Genomic DNA, 26,900 nt, shown 5'->3' with positions numbered 1-26,900 from the left:
ATGGGGTGTTGAATTCAGAGGACATTACCTTTAGCTTTTAAAATTTCAGAGTTTTCTGATGGCGAGCGACTAGAACTTTCGTGCCATTAAATAGGCATTAATAGAAATTATTCTCGATAGGTTTATAACCATTTTGTAAAAGGTTTGCCATTACTATTTCGTATTAGCGGCTTTTAACTGTTAAACAATAATGTTATTGCTTTTCGAAATATTTCCTTGATAAATCTCTTTGGACAACGTTAGTAAATCAAGCTCTTACAGAGAACTGACTATATGTTGTTCTGCTATTTGTATTCACAATCAATTAAAGTCAAGGTAAAAAGGTATAATTCATGAGAGGCAGTTTTATGAAAACTTTCTAAGAAACCCATTACAAAAGTGTCCGCAAAATCTGAAATGAAAATTGAGAACGAATACGATTGAGTGCCTAAAACAAGCAAGATCATTCTTCCATACACCTTGTTCACCGGATCAGTACTGATATTTGTGGCGATATTATTCACGAGTATTTCTGAATCGGAACAGCTCTCCGATTTGATCATATTGCATACTGTGGCAGTATTCAAATACCTCCCATCCCTCCCATATCTCTCCGCCCCACCCTGCACTCCACCAACAGTCCGGACAGTGGAAAGAAAAAGAAAAGAGAAAACATTTGCGCAACACATTCGCTAGTGATTCTCGGTGCTGATTTTGCTGATATATTTGCACTGGCATGGAAGTCTGTTCGAGCACATACGAGTATATATAAAATATATATCGCCTGAGTACACATGAATACTCATTGCTGTTGCCTCTGGCTACTGTAGTCGCTGCTGCTGCGCCGCTGTTTGCACTTTTTCGCGTATCGCACTTGGCCTTGAATTAATACAGCGAACTTTGGCTTTTGGCGAGCGGCGCAAGTTTATCGTGCATCTCTGTAAAAAGATAATTAATTTCATGGCAGCGGCTCTGATAATTACCGAGCGCATTTCATTTTTCCTTTTCTTTCGTTTTGGCCCGAACACACATATTTTTTAGCTGGTTGCATTTTGTCAACCATCGCGACGTTCGTACACGATCGAAATGAAAGCGACGGCGACTTTCGTGCGGAGTAGGGTACGGGCGGTGGGGAATGTTCGTATACCCGAATACAGCAACACGCGCGATAATTTCCAAAATGTGCCAACAACAAAGCACAACCCATTTCAAGGTCACAAACGCACACACTTTCACCCCCAGTCACTCAAACACTCACACAGACAAAAGGCAAATTTGGCAAAAAACAAAAAAAAAAAAAAACAAACAGACGGTGGTGATAATTTTCGCGTTATTACTTTTCGGTTTCATTGTACAGTGCGTTTCAATGCTGTATGAAACTGCTTTCGATTTCATTGATATTATTTCTATATTTTGTAATGTTGTGATTGCAACATTCACTACTTTGCAGGGAAACACCAGAAAGAATGCATAAAATATTAAAAGTTATATTTTATACTGATTTAATTCTGTTATTAATCTAACAATAATTTTCAAGTAAATAGCCAATATTATATATTTACAGAATACTGCAGTAATTTATAGGAACAAATACAAATTTGTTAACATTTTTTCACAAGTATAAGTAAAACCAAAAGCATCGCTATATATATTATTATATATTATAATATTTACTTGTACTAAATAGGTATTTATTGCTCATGCCTTGGACCTCGGCCCTCCGGTCGCCCGTCTCATGTTCTTTTCACTCGTGACAGTTTATTTATTATTATTAAATCAGGTCAGAGACCCATTAACACATATACAAAGTGAGTGCAAAAGGGGAGGCAGGGGCCCTGGGCTTTGTGTATTTCGTCAGTCGTCATCGTATACAGATGAATTTCTCCCTCTTTTCGGTACATGTGAGTGAGAAGGAGAGAGAACTGTCTGAGAGCGTTTATTTACTGTGGGGTCTCTCATTTAGTCAGACGGTCAGACAGTCAGTGAGTCAGGCCGTTCCTCTGCCAGTCAGTTGCTCAAGCCCAACGTCATCAAAATGGCCGCTGAGCAAAACAAGTTTAAATGCCAAAAGCTAAAAATACATTTCATTATGATACACGTAGGCTTTCTTTCTAGTTTTTTCATTTGGAGCAGGAATAGGATTGGGTACCCAACCCTTGTCATGCAGTTCATCAATGGGCTCTTCTTACAAGTATCTAGAAATAGGTAAAACCACACAAAGACATGCGGCTGATTTAGAAAACAAATCTGAAACAATAGCTCAGTAATATTCCCTAAGAATGAATATGTAGAGCTATGTTGATATTCTGATCTCTCAAAGACACTATAATATTGACGGCCGATGGACGCTGCAGACAATCTTTTCTTTTCCCTTAACTTATTTTGTTCTGTTCATAAACTACTTTACATTGATTAATCCATTTACAAACAGGGAAGTATCTTATAATCGAAGCATCAGACAAATTCATTCCTTTGTGTGTACTTTCTGTTCTTTCTTGTTGAGATTTGCACTTGTTGTTGTCTTACGTTGGTAAGTTTCATTTGAGAGAGAAAGTGTGTATATTCAATCTATAGATAAGTAATAGTAGACTATGGCCATTTCGTCAAAAGCTAATGCGATACCGATACTACCTTCACTACTCCTTTACCGCCTTTTCAACTGCACCCCAACCTTTAAATTTATTTACCTGTTGTGCACTTCAATGCAAAAACATTTGGTATATGCATATACACTTTTCGGCTGTATTAAGTGCGAAAAACAAATGCCCAATTGTAGAGAAACAATGAACCTAAAACGCAATAAATTCTGATAATACCTGAACAATTTACACACACAAGCTGCATGTTTAATTCATTCAAAATGTTTATATATATGAGAGAAATGAGAACAAAGAATTTCAAATCACTGCAACAGAAGCAAAAAAAAAAGATCGTCGAGTGCCGCGACTATAAGATACCCCTTACTGTTTTACACAATTTTAAAATATTCATTTTACTAGTGGAAATGCACAAAGCGCCACCTTTTGTCAAAAAAAGGATGTTTACTAACTTATGGTGACGTCACTGCCCATGTGGGGCCTTGTAACCTTCATTTCTTCATAAATAGCGAAATAATGTTCCGATTTGAAAAATCTTTGGTAAAACGATAGATATTGATAGAAAAATGTTATTCACAGTCAAACGAAGACATTCATTATAATATTATGGACGCCACAGTTTATCGCGGTTTGTGGGCGTGATAGTGAGTGTGGCCGGATGAAAAGCGGCATCGAGCTGCGGTGGGATCTCTAGAATACGTATTCCTAAGCGTAACTTTCTAGCTCTCATAGTTCCCGAGAATTTAGCGTTTTCGGTTTTCCGTGTTTTGAAACAAATAATACGGATTGGGGACATCATAAAAAACTACATGCATAATCCCACATTTCTATTACTTATAGTTACCGAGATATCAGCTTTTCTACAAAAAGCGAATACCGTCTTTCATGCTCGGTGGGCGTCAGAGAGGGTGTGGCCGGATAATGGTACAACCATAAGATGCGATTCCATCTCAAGATTATACATACTTAATTCAAACTTTCTAGCTCCAATAGATCCTGAGATTTCAGCTATTTTATTTTTCCGTTAGCGTGGCAGGATTCTGAATTAAACTTGCACTGCGTAGGGACCTCAAGAATCTTCATGCATAATTTCAACTTTGTATCTCTTATAGTTCCTGAGATCTGAGCGTTCATATGGACAGACGGCTCAATCGACTTCGCTATTAATCCTGATCAAGAATATATATACTTTATAGGATCGGAGACGTTTCCTTCTATCTGTTACATACATGTTCAACGAATCTAGTATACCCTTTTACTCTACGAGTAGTAACGGCAATAACGATTCCAGAACAAAGGCCAAAGAAAGGCAATAAGAGAAAACGAAAAGAACAAACGAGAGTAAGTCGTAAGGTGAAAAGAGAAAGCAAATAAACCAAATATATACAAATGTCTTTATTTTATATCGAATTTAGAATTTATGTATTAAATATTGCCAAGAAACTTCTTTCAAATGACAACTTTAAAGGATTGAAATGTGCACATAAATGCCTTTTTCTTTAGATATTTTGTATAATAACAAAAATCTCAACATTCGTCAACCGTAGACAATGTGGCGTATGCGTAATATGATTCATTAGCCACAAAAACAAATTTGGCACTTGCTAAAATTTTTTGCTGTTGCTGCCTTTACGTTCTGTGCGTAGAAAATTGTGCGTGTGACGATGGTTTCGGGCTGTTATCGCTTGAGAACTTAATGAACCGCACACAGAAAAAAACAAACCAGAGGCCAAAATACGGAATAAACAAAATAAAGCAACAAACAATAATAAACTAAATCAAGAGCAACGATGGCAAAAACTCTTGATAGAAAGCTAGCGACAACAACAATTTCGCCATAAATAGTTGACATTGTTGTTGTTGTTGCAGCTGTCGACCGAGAAAAGGGGTAGACGAAGCAATACAAAAACTATTGCGGTGGGTCAGGGTGAAATGAAATAGAAATCTATGAATAGTTGTGAGCAGAGCAACTAGAAGAGAGAATCGGAGAGCGCAAGCTATGACTCTGAAAGAAATGGAATTTCCCTCATTGCGAGTCCGCCAATTATAGTGTTATAGATGCGGGCCATGCAATCATACGTACCTTGATCACATTCATTCTAATTATCTTTGCCATGGCCAACTCATCAAAGTCGTTGATTCAATTTGCTAGCTCGCGATATTCGATAATTAGTTTGACCGGAATCACTCTATCCGAAGAACTATATTGCGCATACGCAATTTGAGCTACATTTTGCCGTAAGGTAGTTGCTATGCTGTACGTATTTAGCAGCCTGCTTGGCCCAAAAGAAAAAGCTTCTGGGTCTTATTTTCGTCACTCTTGCCAAGTGCCCGGCTAGCTCAGTCGGTAGAGCATGAGACTCTTAATCTCAGGGTCGTGGGTTCGAGCCCCACGTTGGGCGAAGGTAGATTTTTTTCTTGGTTCTTTTTACATTTGTTGAATTAAATTTAATGAAATATACACCTCACCTTTTAAAAACTAATAAAACTAAAAAAAAAAAACAAATACATCGATCCTGCCAGGAGTCGAACCTGGAATCTTCTGATCCGTAGTCAGACGCGTTATCCATTGCGCCACAGGACCGGTTTGTAAATAGCGGTTTTGGTGTCGTTTTAAAGGTTCGTTGCTTAGAAAATTCTTTACCTTTGCAACTATTCGTTGACAGGTGGAACCAGGCCTAAAAATATTTTCAAGTTTTTCCGCTTTGAATGTACTATTGGATGGCCTTTGATTATAATAACGCTTTAAGATATACTTATTAAATTTGAGTTTACTTGTTGTTCCATTAAGCTTAAAATACTTGTGATTATTCTTACTTGCAAAAGCACACCAAGCTCAGAATAACAAGAAACAAAAACGTACTGGCATAGACAAGCAAGAGAGTAGCAAATATTTATCCAACAATAACGACTAAAAAGTTCGTAAAATATATCGACAAAAAGCGAAAATAAAAAGCGGTGGCAACACGTTTTTGGGCTTCACAATACAAAACACAATGACGATGATTATGATAAAGGCGTGTGTGAGTGGGGCGTGTCGCCGCTGTATCCAACGCTCAAGTAGTGGCAGGGGCAGGGCGGTCTCATCCGCAAAAGCAGCAACAACAAAAATACGACAATACAAAGGCAACATGAAATTTTGCCAAAAAACAGAAGAAATAAAAGTAAAAACAAGATGGCTGACGTCGGCTGCAATTTGTATATAGAAATTTTCGTCTGGCCTTTAGGGGTGGTGATGAGAGGGCGTGCAAGAGCGAGATGGCAGCACGTCTGAACGTACGGCGCACTTAAATGAAATTAGAATGGGAGTCAAGAACAATTACTGGCCCCCTTCCGCGACGCCCCCTTCTCTAGACTGCCCGTCTGCGACTGTGTGAGTGTGTATCTTTTCGCTTCGCATGACACAGATACACGTTCGCAACCAGAGAACAAAACGTAGACGACACTCGATAGTGGGACAACTCTAGCCCTGACCCTAATTTTTGGGTAAACATGAAGTTTCGTTAGGGTCCCTATTTGAGGATCGCTGGCACAGTTCTTGAAATTTTTGTATGACCATTCGGCTAATCTGATCTAATCTCGAGGTGCCTTTAGGAACAGTCGTCTTGGTGTCAATGATCTTCCTTAACACAAAGCACAGTGACCCAGTATTTATAACGTATTTGATTTTTGTTTTTGTAATTAAAATTAACACTTTTTAGAAAAACAGGCATACGTGAGTCTTACGAACCTAACAAAGAGCAAATCATATTTTACTATATGGATATAAATTTTAATCATCATTAGTCATGATATAGCCATCCGTATCAAATCTAAAATCCAACTCTAAAACAAGAAGAAAGGTTATAGTCGAGTGCTGCGACTATAAGATACCCGCTACTGAAGCGCCACCTATTGTCAGAGAAAGCAAGTTGAAAGCAAGCAATCGATAGTGACGTCACTGCCCATGTGGGGCCTTCTAACTTTTTATCACTTATAGTTACCGAGATATCAACTTTTCTTCAAAACGCGAAAATCGTCTTTCGAGCTTGGTGGGAGTAAGAGTGGGTGTGTGGACAAATTGTGTAACACAGTAACGGGTATCTTATAGTCGCAGCACTCGACTATACGTTCCTTCTTGTTTTATTTTATTTTTCAGACCTTAAAAATGGATAAAAAAGTAAATGTTATTCTAAACCAGGGATATGCTTTTGTTATATTTTTTATATTTATTTACATTTTTTCGGTTATTTTCTTGTATTATTAGTTAGTGTTTTATTTATATACGATGAAAATGACTTGCAGTTTCTTAGGAAATTATTCGAATAAATATATCTCAAAACCTCTCATGTTTTAAATTAGAGATGAATCTCGAGTGTTCATGAAGCAATTTCACTTATAGAAACCTAATTGTAAAACGTTTTTAGCTCAGCATGCGGAAAATACTTCCAATTGAACCTAATATTCGAAGGTAAATAAACAAATGCCAAATGCACAAATGGGGGCATTATCTCAAGGTCGTTCCCAATTGTATTCGGCGCGGTCTATCTGTTCACACACCCTCGCAATCGGTTTGCTTTTGTTTGGCTTTTTTTATTTGCTTTTTTTTGGCAAATAACCTTGATAAAACGTAAACTATTTTTATCAGTGAGAGTGGAATGGGGCCAATGGCAGCGCAATTTCTGTTTGGGGTTAGTGTGCCAATTAACGATTAGATTACTTGCTGCTCTCTCTCCCTCTCCCCTCTCTAGCTATCTGTTCCACGCCCTAGTTGTCGGCGGATTCTAATTCTTCGCTTGAGTGGTAAAGAAATTAGCTATGCAAATGGCAGGCGATGCTGGTCAAGTGTAAAGTGCCATGCACAGTGGCTGATCTATAAATACTATAACTATAATAAGCCACTCCCCGTCTTACGACTCCCATTTGCGTAGATGGTGTGGCATAAAACACTGGCCACACAAGTATCCATCGGATCGGAATGCGTCATCCAAGATGCAATCTGGCTGGCAAGGGCGAGGCTAGTCTCGACTTGGTGGCAAGTGCATAACAATAAAATTGTTTAGGTAAAGTCGACCAGAATTACAGGATGCGGATGCTCTAATGACGTTGGTTGTGTTACGAGACCGAGACCCTGACCCACAAAGTGGGTTAATAATGAGAAACAAAAAAGTTGGACAAAGGCGGTGAGGAGTTTTCTTGCTTTCCCACTCTTTAAAGATACTCAGAACCAAAACTACTTTTATTTAATGTCTTCATGGCGCTCTATGCAATTAGAAATTTCACAAATAGTTCAGTGACTCCATCAGTTCAATTCGATATTCAGCATTCACCGCTAATCGATTTAGGCTTCATCAGCGTCACCGTTGGTAAGACAAACAGTAAAAACAGAGTGACAGAGAGGCAGGATGACGGAGCGGGGGAGAAGACCCAATCCAACGCACAATACTGATCCAGAAAGTACAATGAAATTGCATTTAAATGGCAATAAATCTAAATCAACAAAGTGACAATCGTGAATAAAAACGAATCAAACCCCATTCCAGTTCCAAGCGTACACATGCATACGCTCATGAGCCAGACAGGCAAATGACCCACAAAGTAGCCGCAGAAAACAACAATCCCGATACACTCGAACAAATGTTAATCAAATATAGCCACTCATGATATAAGCAAACCAAAACCGAATTCGAATTCGACGGAAAATGGGAGTGGAAAGACGCCCATACGACTACCTGCACCTACAGACTTTGTTCCACTGTGCCAGCGAGCATTTAACCTTGAGTCCTCAACTGATTACAAAATTGCAACGATAACTGCCACTGACCCCATGGCAAAGAAAATAAAATGGAGAGTGCCGGCAGAGCGGGAAAGTGCGAGAGAAGAAAGCAATCGCTTAATTCTTCTGCCTTGATAAGTCATCGTCTTCGCAGTCCCAGTTCGAACAAACAGACGACAGACTGGCAGACCAGCAGACGGTCAGACTGGCATATTTTGCATTTATTTTGCTTCGTTTCCGCCAGATGTTGACGCGAAGATCAGCCGACCACCCGGTGGGGGAGGAGATGGTTAGCGGTTAGGCAAATAAAAGCGTTTTGGCGTGGTTCGAAGCACTTAGCGGAAATTGAATTTGAAATACAAATGAAATAAATCAGCCGATGGGCTAGTTGACATTTCCGTTTAAAATAAGTCAAAAGTTTTTCAAAAGAAAGTTTATTTATCAGCGGTTGAGCCCTGCCCCAAACCTACTAGAAATCGAATGCTTTTGTTCGGTTTTTTATAAATGGAACATAAGTAATAAGTTTCCTATAATATTCCTGACCGGCTAAAAAATAGGAGAAAGGAAAAGCTTCACATTATCCTGTTACCCATTATGATCTTTTAGGGAACTGACTTATAATTAATATATCAGCCACTTGTATATTTTCAATGCACTTAAAACAAAACCAACTAGATCATGCCTGAAAGAAGACATTACTATTATTTGTACTTCCCAATATGGTAATCAACTCACCCTGCAACTCGGCTAACTGCTCGGTGGTCATAACAATGGGCAGCACCTGGTCGGGGCTCCTAGGAGCTATTAAATTTGGATCGGCAATCGGGCCCATGTAACACTTGCGCATCTTCAGATACTGCAGCCAGACATTCATAACCTCCCCGGAGGCTTCCATGGACTCTAGATTCTTTCCGACGGCGTTATGCACATTCAGATCGATGTGTCTTTCGTTTAAGAACACCTGCCGCGTGAGGTGGTAGTGGCTGTTGGTGATGTAGATGTTCGACTTTGTCGGCTTCGGTTTCTGCGTGAAAAACAAAACATTATATATAAATTGGATTTTTCTCAAAATCAATTAGATCTTTTTAGGGACTTATTAAATTCTGTATAAGCTTTGATTTAACAAGATAAAGCTCTGTCTAGCAAGAGAGAGTTCAGGGATTATATCACGGGACCATTAGTAGGGCCAAATGATTCATAAGTTAGCTGCCTTAACCTGTTCCTGCATCACAGATCGCATGAAGTTCTCGCTAATTAGGTGTATGTTGCAGTCGCGCAGCTCGATCATCTTTCGCTCCATATTAAGGTTCTTTTCGCGCAGATCCCGCACCTGTGCGTCCAGCTGGTGCTTGCCCTCCTCGTAAAGCTGCAGAGTCAGCTCCCACTCGTTTTTGATGGAGCGGACGTCGCACCATTGCTTCTGGCCGAGCAGTCGCTGGCCGAGGTACCGCTCCAAGAGCTGGACCACCTTGCACAGGACGTATATAAAGGCGAAAATCCACAGGAAGTTCACGTACAAGTCAAAGGACTTTCTGCCACTGAGGTTAACGTCTTTGCCTTCCTCGGATCCTCGCTGTCCCGGTCTCGAGGAGCTGCCCCACATCACTCCTGCCAACGTAAGGTTCTTCATGCTTCAAGTTCTCGTGTTTAAGTTAAGTTTGGTTGTGATAATCTTGGGGAAATCACATATGAATTTTAAAAGGTTGAAGCTCACCCGTAAAATATTCTCTCGACGCCTGCTTGATCCAATAAATGTATATTCGTGAAGGTTGGTCACTAGGAAAAACATGTGGCCTCGTTGGTGAGAAGTTTCTCGTTTATGAAATTTGAATTTTCATTTAAACTATTTGTTCGGATTTCACACAATTTTAAAATATTAATTTTGCTATTGGAAATTCACAAGGCGCCACCTATTGTCAGAGGAAGCATGTTGAGTAATTGATAGTGACGTCACAAACCATGTGAGGCCTTATAACCTAAATTCAATTCGCATTGGGAGTATCATAAAATCCTACATGCTTAATCCGAACGTTCTATCTCTTATAGTTACCGAGATATCAGTCGTTTGAGCTTGGTGGGCGTTAGGGTGTGTATGGCCGGATAGTAGTACCACTATAAGATGCGCTGGCATCTAAAGATTATACATTCTGAATTTAACTTTCTAGCTCTAATAGTTCCTGAGATTTCAGCGATTTTAGTTTTTCGCGATTTGTGTGCGTTAGAGTGGGCGTGGAAGTATGCTGTAAGAAACTTGCGCTGCGTAGGGACCTCAAGAATCATCATGATTAATCTTAACTTTGTAACTCGTATAGTTCCTAATATCTCAGCGTTCATACGGACAGACGGACAGACGGACGGACAGACGGACATGGCTCCATCGACTTCGCTATTGATCCTGATCAAGAATATATATACTTTATAGGGTCGCAAACGCTTCCTTCTACCTGTTACATACTTTTCAACGAATCTAGTATACCCTTTTACTCCACGAGTAACGGGTATAAAAATAGGAAGAGAGCTCCTCCTATTAGAATGGCTTTTTTTAATAAATGCGATATTTTAATCACGTTATCGCGATGCATTCCAAGCCCTTAATGATTACATATATTAAGCCCTGCCTATGAAATTAGATTCTGTTGTGATGTGTACTTGATAATTAAATTTGCTTTGATTTTCTATTTTCGGTGGTTTCCGGTCAATTTTGATACTTTTTCATGAAAGGTACATCGGCTATAGGCATAACTTAATCCTAGACAATCCTTGCACGGCATTTTATTATAGCTTATAAGGGTATATTTTTAAAAGATAATATGCGCGAGAGCTTTAAAAACTCAATGCTCTTTCTTTTGTTAACATGTAACATTAAGTCAAAAAGCTGCGATATATCACAGGCTAGAAAATATGTTTGCAAAGTCGGCAAGGATATTTCGTTTACACACTTTCGGGTCGTTGTGGTGTAGGTGCGTGTGTGTCTGCTGGTGGCTTCCACTTTGTTGACTTAATTAGGCAAAACTCGGCGCTAAGCGAAGAGCCGAAATGAGTAAGAACCGCAGCAACTGCGCCGCGACTCGTACAATGAACTTTCGGCGGGCGAAAGATTATTCACATAAATGAATGTGAATGTGTGTGTGTGCATTTTAAGAGTGCAAATGCGACATATGGCTGCCTAAATTAGTTGCTGGTGACAAATCGCTGGAATTTGAAAAAAATCGCGTTCATTGCTCATTGCTTTGAAGACGCAAATACGAGTATATATGTTTGGAAACCAGTATGCAATATCTAAGCATAAAACTAATCCATGACCGACGAATTCAAGTTCAAGGCAAATACACTTTGGTTTAGGAATACAAAATTAACGAAAAGCCAAACAGTGGGAGAATTCTGCACTAATTAATTGTTTGACATGCATACAAAGTGCTGCGACAGCGACGCGGCAGACTTCACACTTGATTAAATATGTGCAATTTAAAAATAATTTAAACAAATTTGCCTTAATTTGTATGGGTGGCCAGTAGGGTCTCCTGCAGCAGGGGTTTTTGGGGTGTACAGGCAGAAAAATTTACTACAACGCAGTCTGTGTTGTGGCAGGTGCGTGGCTATTTCTGTAACCAGAAGCTTTTCATCGGCCAACGCTGTGAGGGGTTTACTGGAGCATCAGTGGCCCAACCACCCGGCAAAAACAGAAGCACGTGTTGCACTCGCTCCACCCTGCAGCACCCCCAACACTTACAACTAAGCCACGAGGAGAGCTACCAAAATAAGTTGGCATGTGCACTGGCAACAAGTGCTTCAGCCGCCCGCCCCCTGAATGCTGATGAGTTGTTGTTTTGGCCGTATTGCGTTTCGATTTAACTGTGCAGGAAACTGTTATCGATAACTGGCGGGACAAGGGCACATATATCGCAAGCAATGGTCTTCTGCTTAGTATGCAATCTGGGGGCTGGCTGTCAGTGGGCATTACGATCAAATCGGCGGCACCCTGGAGGATGCCACGCATTCACATAAACATTAGGAACGCATTTGGGGGCACTCGAGAGCCGGCGACGCCTCAGATTGTCACTTTGAATGAAATAATTTCAGGCTCGTCATCATAAATTGGAAAATATTAGAATAATCAAAGGCTAAACTACGGTTTATCGAGTTTAGATGTGGTTGAATGCCACCTATAGACACAAAATTCAATATGAATCAGAAAATTATGAAATTATTGCATATGATGAGGAATTTTCATTTAATTGCTTTATGTTTAAGGTTCTCCGAACATCGGACTTTGTTTTCAGGCTACGCTCATAGCCCATAAACAGTAGTTTTAATATTTTACTTTTTTTTTGCTCTCCCACATATTGAGACTAATAATAATATCTCAAGAGTTATGGAAAAAATATTATTTTTTCCCCCTTAGTTTGTGTTCCTTATTGGAAAAAAAAAGAGTTAATTATATATTTTTGTAAAACGTTGGCTCTCTTGTCAAATTTAAGTTGGATTTTTTGACATTCTGGCGGCGAAAAACCACGGATAAATAATGTGACGACAATCTTGCGATAAATATTTAAATCAAATGATTTATGGAATATTCTTGCCTCAAACACCCCCTACCATCAAGCAGGGATTAACTTTTAATTTAACTTTTTATTTTCGTAGACAGCCCGTCAAGTGTCGGTTAGCAATTTTCAAATTAAATTTGCATTCATGTTTATGTGGCGACGCTTGACACAGGCTGCGCGTGCGAGTAAAGATGTATGTGCTCCGGCTGAGAGATTCCCAGAGCCAATACTGGCATTGACTGGAGCCTGGATAATACCTCAATCCAATTTCCAATAGCCCTCCAAGTGACTTCGACTCCCCATTCCCATCCTGCATTTCGAAATGCAAATTAGTCAGACTACGGCTAGGCCAGGGAAATCGCACGCTTGGCAGGCGTGAAACGCTTAGCTCAGTCAAGGCTTTTCCGCACCTAACAAAAATGAGGAAAAATAAAACTATAAAAGTAAAGCGAAACCAAGATAGAATGATTGTTAAATATATGTTAAGTTGAGCATTGTTGCTAATTTATTGTTAATGAACAGAGTTCCTTAATGAAATCCGTCAGAAGAGACCTTCATTAAGTCAGATCAAAGGGGGCTACTACTTAAGTGAAATTATAACACTTCTTATCAAGAAATAATTAACGATTTTCTTACTTTTTTCGTTTCTTTTTAGGTGAGTTAAAGCTCGGCTCTATATATTAGGTAAATATATTATTTATAAGCTTGTTTTTTTTATCCATGAGACCATTGATTGTAAAAACAAATTGTGCTGATAAAAACCAATTGAAATGTCAATATGCAGAAAGAGAGGCAGATAGCAACGCAAATTATTAAAGTGGACCTAATGCAAGCTCATAAAAATCAAAAGTAAAACGAAAAGAACAGTCGATCAATTTAGGGAACCTCCTAAATTGAAAACCCTCAAAATTGAGACCCAAAATTGAACTGATAAGGGAAATGCATTTCAGATATTGCGCACACATTAACACAAGAAATTCTTATTGACAATAAAGATAGCGTTCTGAGGGATAGGTAGTTTACATTTGTAAATAAATGTGTAAGTGGCTGTATTTCCAAAATATAAATACAAGTAAAAATATAGCAGCAACCGGAAAGTCTACATCGTCTTTCTGTTTTCTTATAAAGTGACAAATATCATTAATTCCAACGCAGCTAGAATTTTTATTGGTGGACTGAGTTATATAAAAACGCATCTTATACTTACATAGCTAGAAAACATGTAGGCAATTAATTTGGAAATAATATATAATATATATTAAGCAGTTTTTATACCCTATATCGAATTACAGAAGTTATATTTATATTTCGTGCATGCTATTGATTTCAATAAACGATCATCATTTTTGGCCCACTGTGCCTGGACACGACCTTCTCACCACCCATTTGTGTCAGCGCCTGTACCTATATGTAGCAGTACATACACTCCGGCCGGACAACTACGGCGCTGCCTCTCCGTCACCCACCAACTACTCCCATCAGCCATTCATAGACGCTTATCGGTAAACTACCACCGATGTTTGACTATTTGCCCACAGTCGCGCGGCGTCTTGTGCCTTGTGTTCCTTTTTACCCACAAGCGGCCTCAGCCCACTTTTGACGGCGTCGTCGTTCCACCTTCCAACCCCTCGTTAGCCGCCCATATCGGCCCCTCCAGCCTTCCACTGCCGTTTGCCCCTATCTTTGTCTCGTGGCTTCGACTACCTCAACTCCAAAACGCCGCCGCGCCACTGAACGACATTAAACCTGACTTTGCCTCTTTCCTTCTCCCACCCCCGCCCCTGGCTCTTTGTGGCACCCGATTCAAAGTCAAATCATACCAAAAGGTAAACTGAACCGATCCGATCCGAAGCGAAGCAAACCAAGCCACCAACAAGGCAAACCAGACTGGCAAAGAAAAGCCAGCGAAAAAATATTATGTCCGTGCACTGGGAAAAACAAGGTGTTCTAAAATTAAAAGCATATTTAGATACTTTTATAATATTTTATATGGGATATGATTTTGGGAATTAAAGAACGCTCTAGACTTTTATCCATTTCCCTGTGTGATTTAACAGTCTGATTGAGCCAGTGATTTCTTGATCGATCAAAAACTTTTTGCTCTGTGTCTGTGTCGGCGTTTTGTGCACTGAAAAAGTTCAGGTTGGAAACGAGGGTGCAGGGTGTGGCGGAGCGGATTGGGCCAGCCTGTCTATGGGCAAGAAAACAGAAAACACCAGGCACCGACAACAGCAACAAAAACAAAAACTACAAAAACAGCCAGCAATGGCAGCGTTGTCGGTCTCTCGTTCAGTGGATTTGTGTGTCTTCGCATAAATTTTGCAGCTTGTGCGACAGGCATGTAGACAAGTTTTTCTCCATTGTTGTTTCTTTTTTCTAGCCAGCTATCTCGCTCGCCAATTGCCCACGGATGCACATGCACACACACATAGACCAGATGGCTGGAGAGTGGTGCACAGCTATATACATAATATATTTGTGTTGCAGTGCAACAACTGTTGGTATCGGTGTAAATCACGATATCCCATGGGATAAACCGAATTAGAAACAACTAGAACTAGTTCCGACCTATGGCTAGCTGATTTGAATTGGATGTAAGAACCCTGCCTTATCTTATCTCTTGAGAACACGTTCTTGACTTTAAATGATTGTATTGCGCGTAATCGAATGGAAACAAATCTTTACAGTTGTAATTTCTGTGCTATGCGATTTTTAAGATACTTTTTAAGTGAGATGGAAGTGTGTTCATTTATAGAAAAAACAAGATCACGATCGACATATACATAAGTTAAATATTTTTTATATGAGTAAACTACAATGACAATGTGAAGGGTGTTGACTATTCGTTGCAATCAAGTCAGTTTCCACTATATAGCATTCGCTTCTTTTCTATTTCTTTTATTTGCCGGCGAACTACCCCAACAAACGGCTTGCACATGACTTCGGCGGGCCCCCTTCCCTCTATACACCGTCCACCTCACACCCCCACAGCTAGACGAACTCTCTCACTCACACAAGCAGATACACAGATACATATAGCTAGACACAGATATATGTTGCACCCATACTCTAAGAAATTGCTCCAGTGTACTACTGAACTGAGAGTCGTTTGGCAGTCGGCCAAGAAGGGACGGAGTGGAGTAGAATGATGGAGAATGCAGAATATTAAGAAGGAGCAGAGGGAGAGGGGAAAAAAAGAAGAAAAGGCATCATAGACACAATAATGGATGGCAGCTGTGTTTGTGTTGGTAGCTCCCCACATCCGAACAAATAGAAAGACAAGAAGAGAGAGGCAGAGAGAGACAGAGAGAGACCGCTTTGACAACCTCCTCCCCCGTCTACAACTATGTCGTTCCCACTACTCAGCTGTCATTGTTGATATTTTGTTTTTCATCTTGAACTTTTGTGGTTCAATGTGTCTAGCCAACCCCAAACAGAGAGAAACTCACCACATGTTCATCATTACCACCACCACCACCGCCACCCCCACAAACCCACACCCTGCACTATTGCCCTTGCATTTTGCCGGCTATGCGTAGAGAGCGCGAGAGAGACTTTTAGCTCTCTTTCAGGGGTTTCCTCTCTGGCACGGGAAAATGCAGTCTCTATTGCATTCTACACTTGAACTTGCCCATCGTCAACTTGACGCACACAGTGATATTAATAAACACGTACTGATGTTCGGGTTGGCAGGGGGAGGGGGCACACAATTATCTGCAGCAATGTATGCGTATCTGTATCTGAGTATCTCGGTTCGCTTTGCGCTTACTTTTTACCCACAATGTATTCAAAATGTGCAATTTATACGCCGCCCAACTGACGGCAGCGTTACGTGTATACGAACTCATAGATTCTTGATCTGCGTTCTATTGCCCTTTTCATCTTTTTGCCTTTCCATCAATCGCGCCTTAGCATTGTCAATATTCTCGTTCGATTGCCGGTGTCTACATTAGAGCCCACTTCAGCTGGTTTCCGATTGCAGTAAATTGGAACTTGTCCAATATGGAAGACTCTATGATGCTTTCTTACACGTTCTCGCTGTATTACTCATTCAGCTGACGTGAGAAAGTATTTTTGGGTAGGTGAAACGTTTACATTGTACTCTCGTTTACATCTCTGATATAAAAGATATACAATAGATCACTTTTCAGATCTGAAATTTCTATTCCACTTAGTTGTAAGACTTTTCTTAGTCATATAAGAAGATAGGATTGAGAATGTCTGAAAATGACTTGAAACCCCGAAACGTTAATTAAATATCTAGCAAATTGACTTTCTTTCAGAGTATAAGAGATGAATTTTCTACTCTTCTTGACTAAGAAACCTTATCGTAATTTTTCCCATCTGAAATCATTGATAACCTGCTGTGAAATCACGCGATAATCATTCATGCTGCATACCGAATGTTAACAACATATTCTAGTTAAATTCGGATTATTTTTGCCCCACTGTGCGCGTTCATTTCTAATGTACGTGTGAATTTGCACTTGTGCACCCGAAAGTAGCGACGAACGAAACTCAACGAAAAATACAATAAATAAGCGTACAAAACCAAAAATAAAGGCAGCCAGAAAAGAAAGCGATGATGGCACTCACACTCTGGCACAGTGGTCTGCTCACTCACACACGCCCGTACACGCACGCATACACAACTCACAGATAGTAGACTCACGGACACGTTTACGTGGTGAAGAGCGAACAAAGAGTATCTCACGATTGCATCGGCATTTTTCATTCAAGTCGATTGCTTAGTGTGCTGTGTCTTTGTGTGAGTGAGTGCTGACTGCGCCTAACATTCAACTTTAGCGCTGATTCCGCTTTTGACTCTCACTCTTTGGCTCTCTCCGCGCGCGTCGGTGTGAGTGCGAGAGAGAAAGTGTGTGGTGAGTTCGCTCGCGACTGAGCGACGCCGACGACTTGGACGTGGTTTGCCACTGGGAGAATTTCGTGTTTAACTTCTGCTCGTTTCGTTCATTGATTTAATATTTTTTTGGACTTTGTTGTTAACGGTTGTCCGCTCGCACGTTCGACGCCCGATCGCGTTCGTCTAAATACAAAATACCAAACACAACTTATTAGTACGGTTTCACCAAACACCGAACGCGTCAAAACAAAAACCAAAAAATGTTGCATCCAAATAAAATACATGTTTAAATCACCTATACACCTCTATTTATGAGAAATTGTTAAAAAAAAATCGCAAGTAATACCATACCCTTTGTGGGGAACGAAAAAAAAAAACCACAAAAACAACAAGTGCAATTTATCGGCAAAAATTGAAATATAGTGCAAATGCTTTGTAGCTGAACCTCAGAAAATAAGAAAATACATACATACGTAGTAAAGGAGACGGAAATAACACAAATCGAGAGCATATATTCATATTTGTACAGATATTATATGGCTGCATAGTGCAAATCGCGGATGAACAATTGGACGGGACCGAAGTGTAAATGGGAAAGATTTTCGAAGCAAGAGCAAACAGGAGACAGAACTCGGAATCGAACATCAACAAAGCGGCGCGGAGGCATTTAGGCACTCGTCCAGTGTCGTCTAGTGTCTAGTCGTCGTCTGTGGAGCCGGAGACATTATCCGCATCCCCAATATAACTTCGAAGATAGTGCGCGAGTGAGAAGGGATTTGTGCTGTGGATTTATGAATATATATAAATTGTGAAATCATATTTACCCAATTCCATTCCCAACTTTGCTTCGGCAACTGGAATACCAATCTTCCATTCAAGAGTACAGAGTGCCCATGGATACTTGTGGATTAGTAGCAGAGCTGGCGCACTATATCGATGCATATGGTGAGTGCTGGGCACCCGGGAACCCAATAAAACACCAACGGACTCGATTTCCAAAACAACATTTTGTGGTCAACTGCTAGCGTAGATGTAAATTGGGCAACAAGTTCGTTGTTCGGAAAATAGAGCTATTGTCGAGTTTTCTTCAACCCTAATGTGTTTCTCTTGGTCACTTGTCCCCTCGTGCGAACAAAATCATTTTCCATTTCTTTCTCGTCCAACTGAAATAGAATCTACATTACAATCAGGCCTTTTCAATGCCAAGATCCCCACAGAGCATACGCAAATATATAAATTTGTCTATATAGCCCGTCGATACAGGCATTATGATGTCCCAGAAAGATACACATGTTCTGGGATGGACGTTCGATTGGTAATACATTAATTATTGCCATGACAACTGACAGACGGCCAATTAAAGAGTGAGCGCTGAAAATTGTAAAATTCGCCTGCGTAAACATAAATAAAAATGTATCTTTCTATCTACAGTGCAGGAAATTTGTATTGGTCTAGAGAGCACTTGACTGCGTAATTGGTTTTGGTATCCATAAATTCAGTCCCGTTTTGATATTCAAGTGGGCATTGATTGAACTTGGCCGGCAGATTTACTCTGGATTTCAGAAACACTCAACTATTTCGTTGATTAGGCTTAATTTAAATTCTATTTATTTTATATATTTATTGAGTGCCGAAAGAAGGCTCGAGCGCAAGATGGTGTTATTTTTATAGCAATTTTTATGAAAATTTCAATAAGGTTGAAGTAGAAATTCCACAAGTGGAAAGTTGGGCACAATTTTAGTGGAGTTTAAGCGATGTTTGAGATCATAATTTTTCCCCATTATTTTTATAAAAAGTAAACTAATTAATTCCACTTCATTTCGTTTTCTTTATAAGATTCTAGTTTAGTTATTTTTGGCCAGTTTGGGTCAAAACTAATAAGTAAGGCGACATATTTAATGCCTATAAACCAAATCCCAAGATGCGTTTGAGTTTTGCCTAAATTTATGAGCCTAATGAGGCATTAGGTAACAACGTGGCTTGGGCTTAGGCTGCAGCACTAGAGCAAAGTCCCCCACATTAGTTAGACTCTCCCGCAATTAATTTGCCCCAGCCCCCTGTCGCCCCTACCAACCTATCGTTTCCTGGGCGGGACTGGTTAAGTTTCGACTTCTTGGCTCGTATTTTTATTCCCGCCCCTCGCCCCCGGCTCTATACCGCTTTTTGCACATTAAATTATTCGCTATTTCTCCTTTGCTACACTTTCTGGACACTAAGCCAACGGCACAAAAAGTTACTTGTTTCCTATGGCGTCGACATCGCCATAGCCATCGTCATCGTCTTCGCCGCTGTTGTTTGTGTTTTATGGTACATTAAAGTTGGCAAAATGGCAAATTTTAATGCGATTTTATGCAAATATATAGACTTATTTACGAGTATAGTGTGTCTATACATGGAGCCCAGTGTTTTGCGACCCATGCTGGCTACCACGTTGAGCATTCCGAGATCCCCATGTTGCACTCTTAGTTCGAGGTTCTGGGCTTAATGGGCCAGTTTATATCACTCGGAAGTTGTTTATGTCATTTTTCAGCGACTTTTAAGAGTTAAACAAGCATGAATTCCACAGCAGAATGACCTCTGCTCACTTGCCCTTTAAAAGAAAGTATATCAAATCCGAATCAGCCAATATACAAACTTACAATTACTGCGATTAAGTTACTTTTAAACAGTTGATGAGGGGAAACCCATTCATGGCAAATCATCACAACTATTTGCAGAGTGTAACATGCAACCACGTATACGCTCTCATTTACCCAGGTGCAATGTTACCTAGGCTGGGGCGGCCGTATCGATGGGCGCAGACCAGTGACCCACTGGACCCATAATACTGTGCAACACCCCTGTTACCAACCCCTGGACTACAGTTTTCCTTAGGGAGCAGGGTCGGGGATGGCACTGGCAAACAGGTGCCATTGTATGGCAATTGCATTGAGTGCCTTATCTTGTCAGCCTTTTTCTAGATGGCTTTCCTGCCCGTGTACGTATGTACGAGTATGTGCAATTAGCAGTAGCCTGTCATGTAGCAGTTAAGCTTGGTACGAGTTCTTCCCTCTCTCCGCCCCGCTTCCATTTTTGTGGACTTTCACAGGCCAACAACAAAGTCAAGCTTTCAACACTTTCGCAGACAATTGCCGATGACGATGACGAAGATTTTCCATGACTTTCCACAATTTTCCTAGTAGATGCTACAATTCCATTGTTGTTGTTGATTAGCCGAGCAACGCGAAGCGATAGTTGTAATACATAGCCAAGTCTAAGACTCGAAAAACTTTGGCTCGGCTCTGCTCACTTCTTTTGATGGGCAAGATGTATGAGTCGTCATTAAACTTTTATGGTAATGACCTCGACATTGACTTTTTTCCAAATAACTAAAGAAACTAATGACTAATGCCAAAAAACGTCAACAAATACCCTTCCCTTTCTCTCGGCCACATTTTGTTTGCAAATGCCGTTGCCCAAATACATTTGTTTTCGTAAGAACAGTTCAGTTTACATTGTAGCTTATCTTATCTCTAGACATTTGTTCGTCACACTGCCTTGTCATTCTGAATGTGGCTTCGCAGTGTCTTCATCGCCGCCGAAAGGTCAGGCAATCAGTCAGATCCACATATGCAAATGGCATTATCGATTATAAATGCAAATCTTAGACGGTACAGAATGCCAAAAGAGACGCCGCTTAACCGGAAAAGGAAATGATTGAAGCGCATTTTTTTTCGAGCCGGGCCAATCAACCTCAACCAGTTGTCCTAAACTTTGGGGCAACTGTGACGCTTCGCTTGGGGTTTTTCCTCTTTCCTCCTCTTGATCATTCTCATACTCGTATTTATTGATATCTGTTTGATGCCTCAAGGCTGTTCAAATGTTAAGCTGTTATGAGTTTTTAAATACCCAAAGTTCTTTTGCACTCGTTTATTTAATCATTTGTTAGGCTCTTAATTGAAAAGCGTGCTCTGGCACATATTTATTTGCAGCTGAAGTGCTCTGAAAAGGCCGAAAACGGGCCATTGCCAAATGACATAAATCTTGTTCTGGCCATAACATTAAAAAGTTTCTATCGCTCTATGCTTTTATTGCTAATTGAATTTGTGTGCAAAGACTTTTGTCTATAGAATTGAATACAACGTCCCAATTAATCTAAGAGAACTCTGAGATATCCGACATGTTCAGCAGATCTGCCTGGGAATCAGCGCAGCTGAAGGAATACTGAATACTAATAGGAAAAGTTTATGCTGCTTTTATGGAAAATGTAGGTTCCATGTTATAGCCGACTTATAGAAATCGGGAAATGGTCTTCTAATGGAAGTTTCACATTCTTACAATGCTCAAAACTTATCTTGATTTAGCATTAAGGGCAAGTAATAACATTGATATTTTACGGTTGTACATATTGTTTTAAGCCAAATACTGTATGTGTGTCAATTGAATGGCACCATTTTTTAAGTTTAACCGAATCAGCAAACGCCGAAGAAAATCACCAACAAAAAAAAGTCAAGCGTAAAACACAGCCATCTGAATTCGCGGAAAGTAAAACTCAACCTGTTCTCGGGTTTTGGTGGCTGGTTACCATTGATAGTGGGAGAGAGATGGGTATAGAACTGAAAACAAACAACCGTTACGTTTTCAGCGGTTTGCCTGTGACACATCTCATCATCGCTGAAATCTCAGGAACTATTAGAGCTAGAAAGTTGAAATTCGGTGGTATTATTATCCGGCCACACCCACTCATACGCCCATAAGGCTCAAAATAATAATAATAATATAAAAAAATTTAATTTCTTTTAAGAAAAACGTTAATATTATGCCTAAAAGCGTAATTTAACCTTAATTATGACCAACATCCTAGATTCCCGCTCTCGTTTGATAATCTGTTCAGCTTTCCTATTTTTCTTCAACAGAACATTAGTTAAAGTCTTTCGGTTGGCCTCAGGCCCATTATCATTTGGTTTTCTTTTCTGTCTCGGAAGGAGTTTATAGGAATGTATCGCATATGCTTTTCCCCTCCGTCTACATGTTTCCCCTCCCTTTTTCCATCTGAATCCTCGGCAAATGGAAATCACGCGGCGCTTGGCCCTACGTGCAGGAAAATAACAGCAGGAAATTAAAAGGATCCGCTGGCAGGAGCATGCGTACTTCTTTCCGTGTATGTGTGTGTATGGGCCCTGATGGGGATTTGTGTTTGTGGGCCTATTATACCTCCTGGACAAGCCGGCGCGGATGTTTAATTGTTTTCGCCCAGCCAGAGTGGGGCTTAAATGTCCATCACCCATCGATTTTGGTAGCGTGTACAACAATTGCTGGCGCTGTCGCTCTGTTAATAAAGCTTATTGCAATTGGTAACGTTGTTTTGGGCCAGTTGGTGGATAGGGTGGACGTAGACGTGAGCGAGGGACCGAGAAGTTGCGGGGCCTCCTGACAGTCGGTCGTCGCGTGCCAGTCATTGACATACTTTCATAGTGGAAACGTTCCAGCGGGCTATACCTGGTATAATCAGGGGTCAGCCAGCTTTTTGGAGTCAAATGGTTTGAGGGGTCAATCAATAGTTATAGAGACCTTTTAGAAATATACTTAAGATATTTTAGTTCCGACTCTCATGAAACTTCTGTTATGAAATATAGTGTTTCTTGAGTAAGGTCACGTTAGACTGACGTAGATTCAATTTCGGATTTTCAAGTCGATTATTCCAGATATTATCAGACCTTGATCTGAGACAAAAACTCCCATGGCATATATGTACTTTAATCTAAGGGAAGTTTGTTCTTGAACCTCCAACCTGTTGACTGCTGAAACTCCTATTATGTATTATACGATTCTATAAATATCAGTCCGTGCTACCCTCTCCTCTCTCCGCTCGAGGCGTAACAAATTTTTCATCTGGCAGAAAAATTTTTCCGTTTTGTTTTGTTCATATTTCTACCAATTAAAAGTAGAAGAAGTAGAGAGGGAGTTGTGGAAAAGACAGTTCTACTGAGTCTGCGCGCTTAGCTTTCCAACGTTTTTTTAACAAAAGCAGGGAAAACCGCATTAAAAATAAAACGAGCAATTTAAAGAGGCAACGCAACAGGGAACATGAACAACAACCAACAAGACAACGAAAATGGCATAAATGTCGCTTCGCTTACATATATATCGCAGCGCATCTCGTCTATTATAAACGATTTATACGCCCGTTTATATATATACGTATACATATATATATATATATATGTACATACCTATGTATGGATATACATCGCGAGTAGTATAATCCCGATGCGATAAATACGCGCTCCGCTCGCTGCTTCAGATGTTTTCAGAAATATTTTTGTAGACAACAAAGCAAAAACGCCAAAGAACAACCTGTTTGTATTGTTTTTGTGTTGCTGCTCTGATCGTCGGCAGCGACGCTGGCAGCGAGGGCGACAGGTTTTTTCCTTAATGCGGGCCAAAATCTCGACTCAGTGCTCAAACCCTCTCTCATCCCCACCCTAACGCAAGCTTAGACTAGTCTTCCCTTTTCTTTTTCTTTTTCCTCTGCCTTCTGATTCTTTTCGATTTTGTTCTAAACTTTTGCCCCGTCTTGCTCTTTCTTGGGGAAGTAGAAAGAGCAAGCAAAAAACCAGTTTTTGGTGCTTTTGAACACAAAGAGACAAAAAGTTACAGACTTTTGCTTTATTGTCGTTTGGCTCTTTCCCTCTCGTTACTGCTCTGCAGGTCTTTTAATGGTAGTAAGCCCATAAAATAAGGGCGCTCGGGATGGGGGAGATTCAGCTTGGAGCTGTCGATATCCAGTACCCAAAATATGATTCACCTGTAACTCGCAGAATGAGTCAAACGCGCTGCTCGGCATGCATTCCAAAAGCAATCGAAATACGAAAGATTATCGTGGTCAAGATTCCAAATCGCCTCATCTTCCACTGACCTGGCCGTGACTAGTAGGCTGACAATTGATAGCGTTAGCACGGGGTCGGTTGCATTAAATATTTATGCCAATTGTCTCGATTATCGATTGACTTTCTCTAATTAAGTGCCAGCAATTACCCGCCTTCGAAACGAGGCGAGAGTGGCAAAAGAAATGAAGAGATTGTTCGGCCAATAAATTTAACAATGTCAATTGGGAATCTTTAAGTTGCAATTGATGGATTTTACTCAAATGTATACGATTGAAACATAAATTGTCTCATCCCCGTATTGATTTCCTGGCATGTTTGGTTTGAAAAACATTTAACTAATACTACTTGAACAAAAGGTTCAAAATGTTTTAAAAAGGGAAATTCAGCCACTGAATGAATTTTAGAAGTAATGAGTTTCGTAGTAAACATTATGAGAAGCGCATTGAAGGGCAGACAACTTCCTCAAGTTCCTAGATTCCGTTGACTTCCTTGCCGACTGTATCTGTTTGCATTGCCTACTTTGTTAGGGCAACAAACAACCGTTGGACATTGAGGATTGGGGAACAGAAACGCTAGATAAAGCATTTAGATAAGTGCGACAAGTGTTCAAACAGAGTTACACACACGAAGAATGCGTTCAAATAGGGAAACCAAATTGATTGGTTAGGAAGTGTAAACAAGCTCTATTCAAAATGATAGATACGCCTTGGCGAAAATACACATGTCAGTTTTAGTTCAGTAGAAATCCGAGAACACGATACAGATAGACCATAAATTTTGGCGACAATTATATGTCCAAGATTCGCAAAGACCACAAATCGCAGCCTGGAGAAAAAAAAAAGATTAATTGTCACAGAAACTGAAGTAATCTATTCTGCTGTCGTTCCAACTCATATACATATGACTATAAATTCAGCTGGAGATGGCCTATCAAATGTTTGCAATTTCTGCAGATGAATTCCCGCTAAACGAGCTGGAGATTTCCCCGCAAGATACGCAACATGTGTCTGCCCGGCCCGGGTTGATCTATTCAAGAATTACGTATTCCTTTCGGCTGGCTTAGCTCACTTCTCTCCCGGCTTGGGTTTAGCCGGACGCCGTGTTCAAGGTAGAGCGAAAATTTGCAATTAAATGAAATGAAAATTTCATGAGTTTGCCCCCGCTCAGGTACGTTGAACCGTCTCATTTTCCAGTGTGACCACAAAATGTTGAAGGAACCTCTTGATTCGAGTGGAGAACGAGTTTCTGTCGGTCTCTTTCGATTTTGTACCCGCTCTCTATTGCAGGACTGATTGTTACGCGAACCCAATGAGCAGGAATTCGGGCGAAAATGTATTTTGAACGCAAGCAAGTACGCAAAAAATACTAGATCAGCCAGCAAACTCCACAAAACACCGACAGAAGTGACCAGAACCTCGGAGACCATATCCGAGCTTCGCACAGCAACAGAGGATCTTACCAGGAGAACGCATTTCTCCGCATATCGAGCAACTGCCAGGGACAAGCCCCTTGTCCCAGCCGACGCGGAGTGATTTGAGAAACGGCCCCAAAACGGCGACCATTGGCTACCAGAGAATGAAGCGGCGCTGGTCGAACAACGGCGGCTTCATGCGCCTGCCGGAGGAGTCCTCCTCGGAGGTCACCTCATCCTCGAACGGGCTTGTTTTGCCTTCGGGGGTAAACATGTCGCCCTCGTCGTTGGACTCGCATGACTACTGCGACCAGGAGCTCTGGCTCTGCGGAAACGAGACTGGTCCGTACGGCAATTCCAACGGCAACGGCCTGAGTCAACAGCAGCAGCAAAGCGTCATCACGCTGGCCATGCACGGCTGCTCCAGCACCCTGCCCGCCCAGACGACCATCATCCCGATTAACGGAAATGGAGGTTCCTCCAATGGTCATTATGTGCCGGGTGCAACCAATCTGGGAGCGCTGGCCAACGGCCATGGGATGCTCAATGGTGGGCTCAACGGGATTCAGCAGCAAATGCAGAATGGCCACGGACTCATAAACTCCACAACCCCATCAACGCCCACCACCCCACTCCACCTGCAGCAGAACATGAGTGGTGGTGGGTGCGGTATAGGGGGAATGGGCCTTCTCCACCAAACGAATGGCAACTCCAATAGCCTTATCAGTGTTGTAGGAGCCGGCGGAGGTGGAGGTGTTGTAGGAGCCGGCGGAGTGGGAGGCCTGGGAATGCAGCATACGCCGCGAAGTGATTCAGCGAATTCCATTTCATCAGGTAAGATCTTTGGCCATAAGGAGTACATTGTACTGAAGAGATTACCG

General features: G+C 40.8%; 2 protein-coding genes and 2 non-coding genes across 5 annotated transcripts in view; 2 read left to right on the top strand and 2 right to left on the bottom strand.

Annotated features, from left to right (window-relative positions):
• The first annotated feature begins 4,905 nt into the window (after positions 1-4,905).
• On the top strand, positions 4,906-4,978 carry Trnak-cuu. The gene has a single exon. It is a non-coding gene; the product is annotated as a tRNA-Lys (tRNA).
• Positions 4,979-5,087: 109 nt separating this feature from the next.
• Trnar-acg lies at positions 5,088-5,160 on the bottom strand. Its single transcript has one exon. It is a non-coding gene; the product is annotated as a tRNA-Arg (tRNA).
• A 3,751-nt stretch (positions 5,161-8,911) lies between these two features.
• Positions 8,912-10,038, bottom strand: LOC108110346. The gene is made up of 3 exons (XM_017219379.2): positions 9,548-10,038; positions 9,067-9,355; positions 8,912-9,013 (listed from the first exon to the last, which is right to left on the bottom strand). The coding sequence occupies exons 1-3, from the start codon at positions 9,959-9,961 to the stop codon at positions 9,003-9,005; spliced, it is 714 nt and encodes a 237-aa protein (XP_017074868.1). The 5' UTR covers positions 9,962-10,038; the 3' UTR covers positions 8,912-9,002.
• A 7,817-nt stretch (positions 10,039-17,855) lies between these two features.
• The window catches only part of LOC108110345 (ecdysone receptor), a 35,491-nt gene continuing 26,446 nt past the window's right edge, over positions 17,856-26,900 (top strand). Inside the window, exons 1-2 of one of the 2 annotated variants that reach the window (XM_017219375.2) lie at positions 17,856-18,684; positions 25,895-26,853. In XM_017219375.2, the coding sequence (XP_017074864.1) occupies positions 26,184-26,853 (670 nt within the window). In that variant the 5' untranslated portion in view covers positions 17,856-18,684; positions 25,895-26,183. The remainder of the gene's footprint in view (positions 18,685-25,894; positions 26,854-26,900) is intronic. The other variant, XM_017219378.2, reaches the window with a different exon arrangement.

Source organism: Drosophila eugracilis, unplaced genomic scaffold (assembly GCF_018153835.1).
Source record: "Drosophila eugracilis isolate 14026-0451.02 unplaced genomic scaffold, ASM1815383v1 contig_2171, whole genome shotgun sequence".
Taxonomy (NCBI): Eukaryota; Metazoa; Arthropoda; class Insecta; order Diptera; family Drosophilidae; genus Drosophila; species Drosophila eugracilis.
This window is presented reverse-complemented; position numbering and strand designations above follow the sequence as displayed.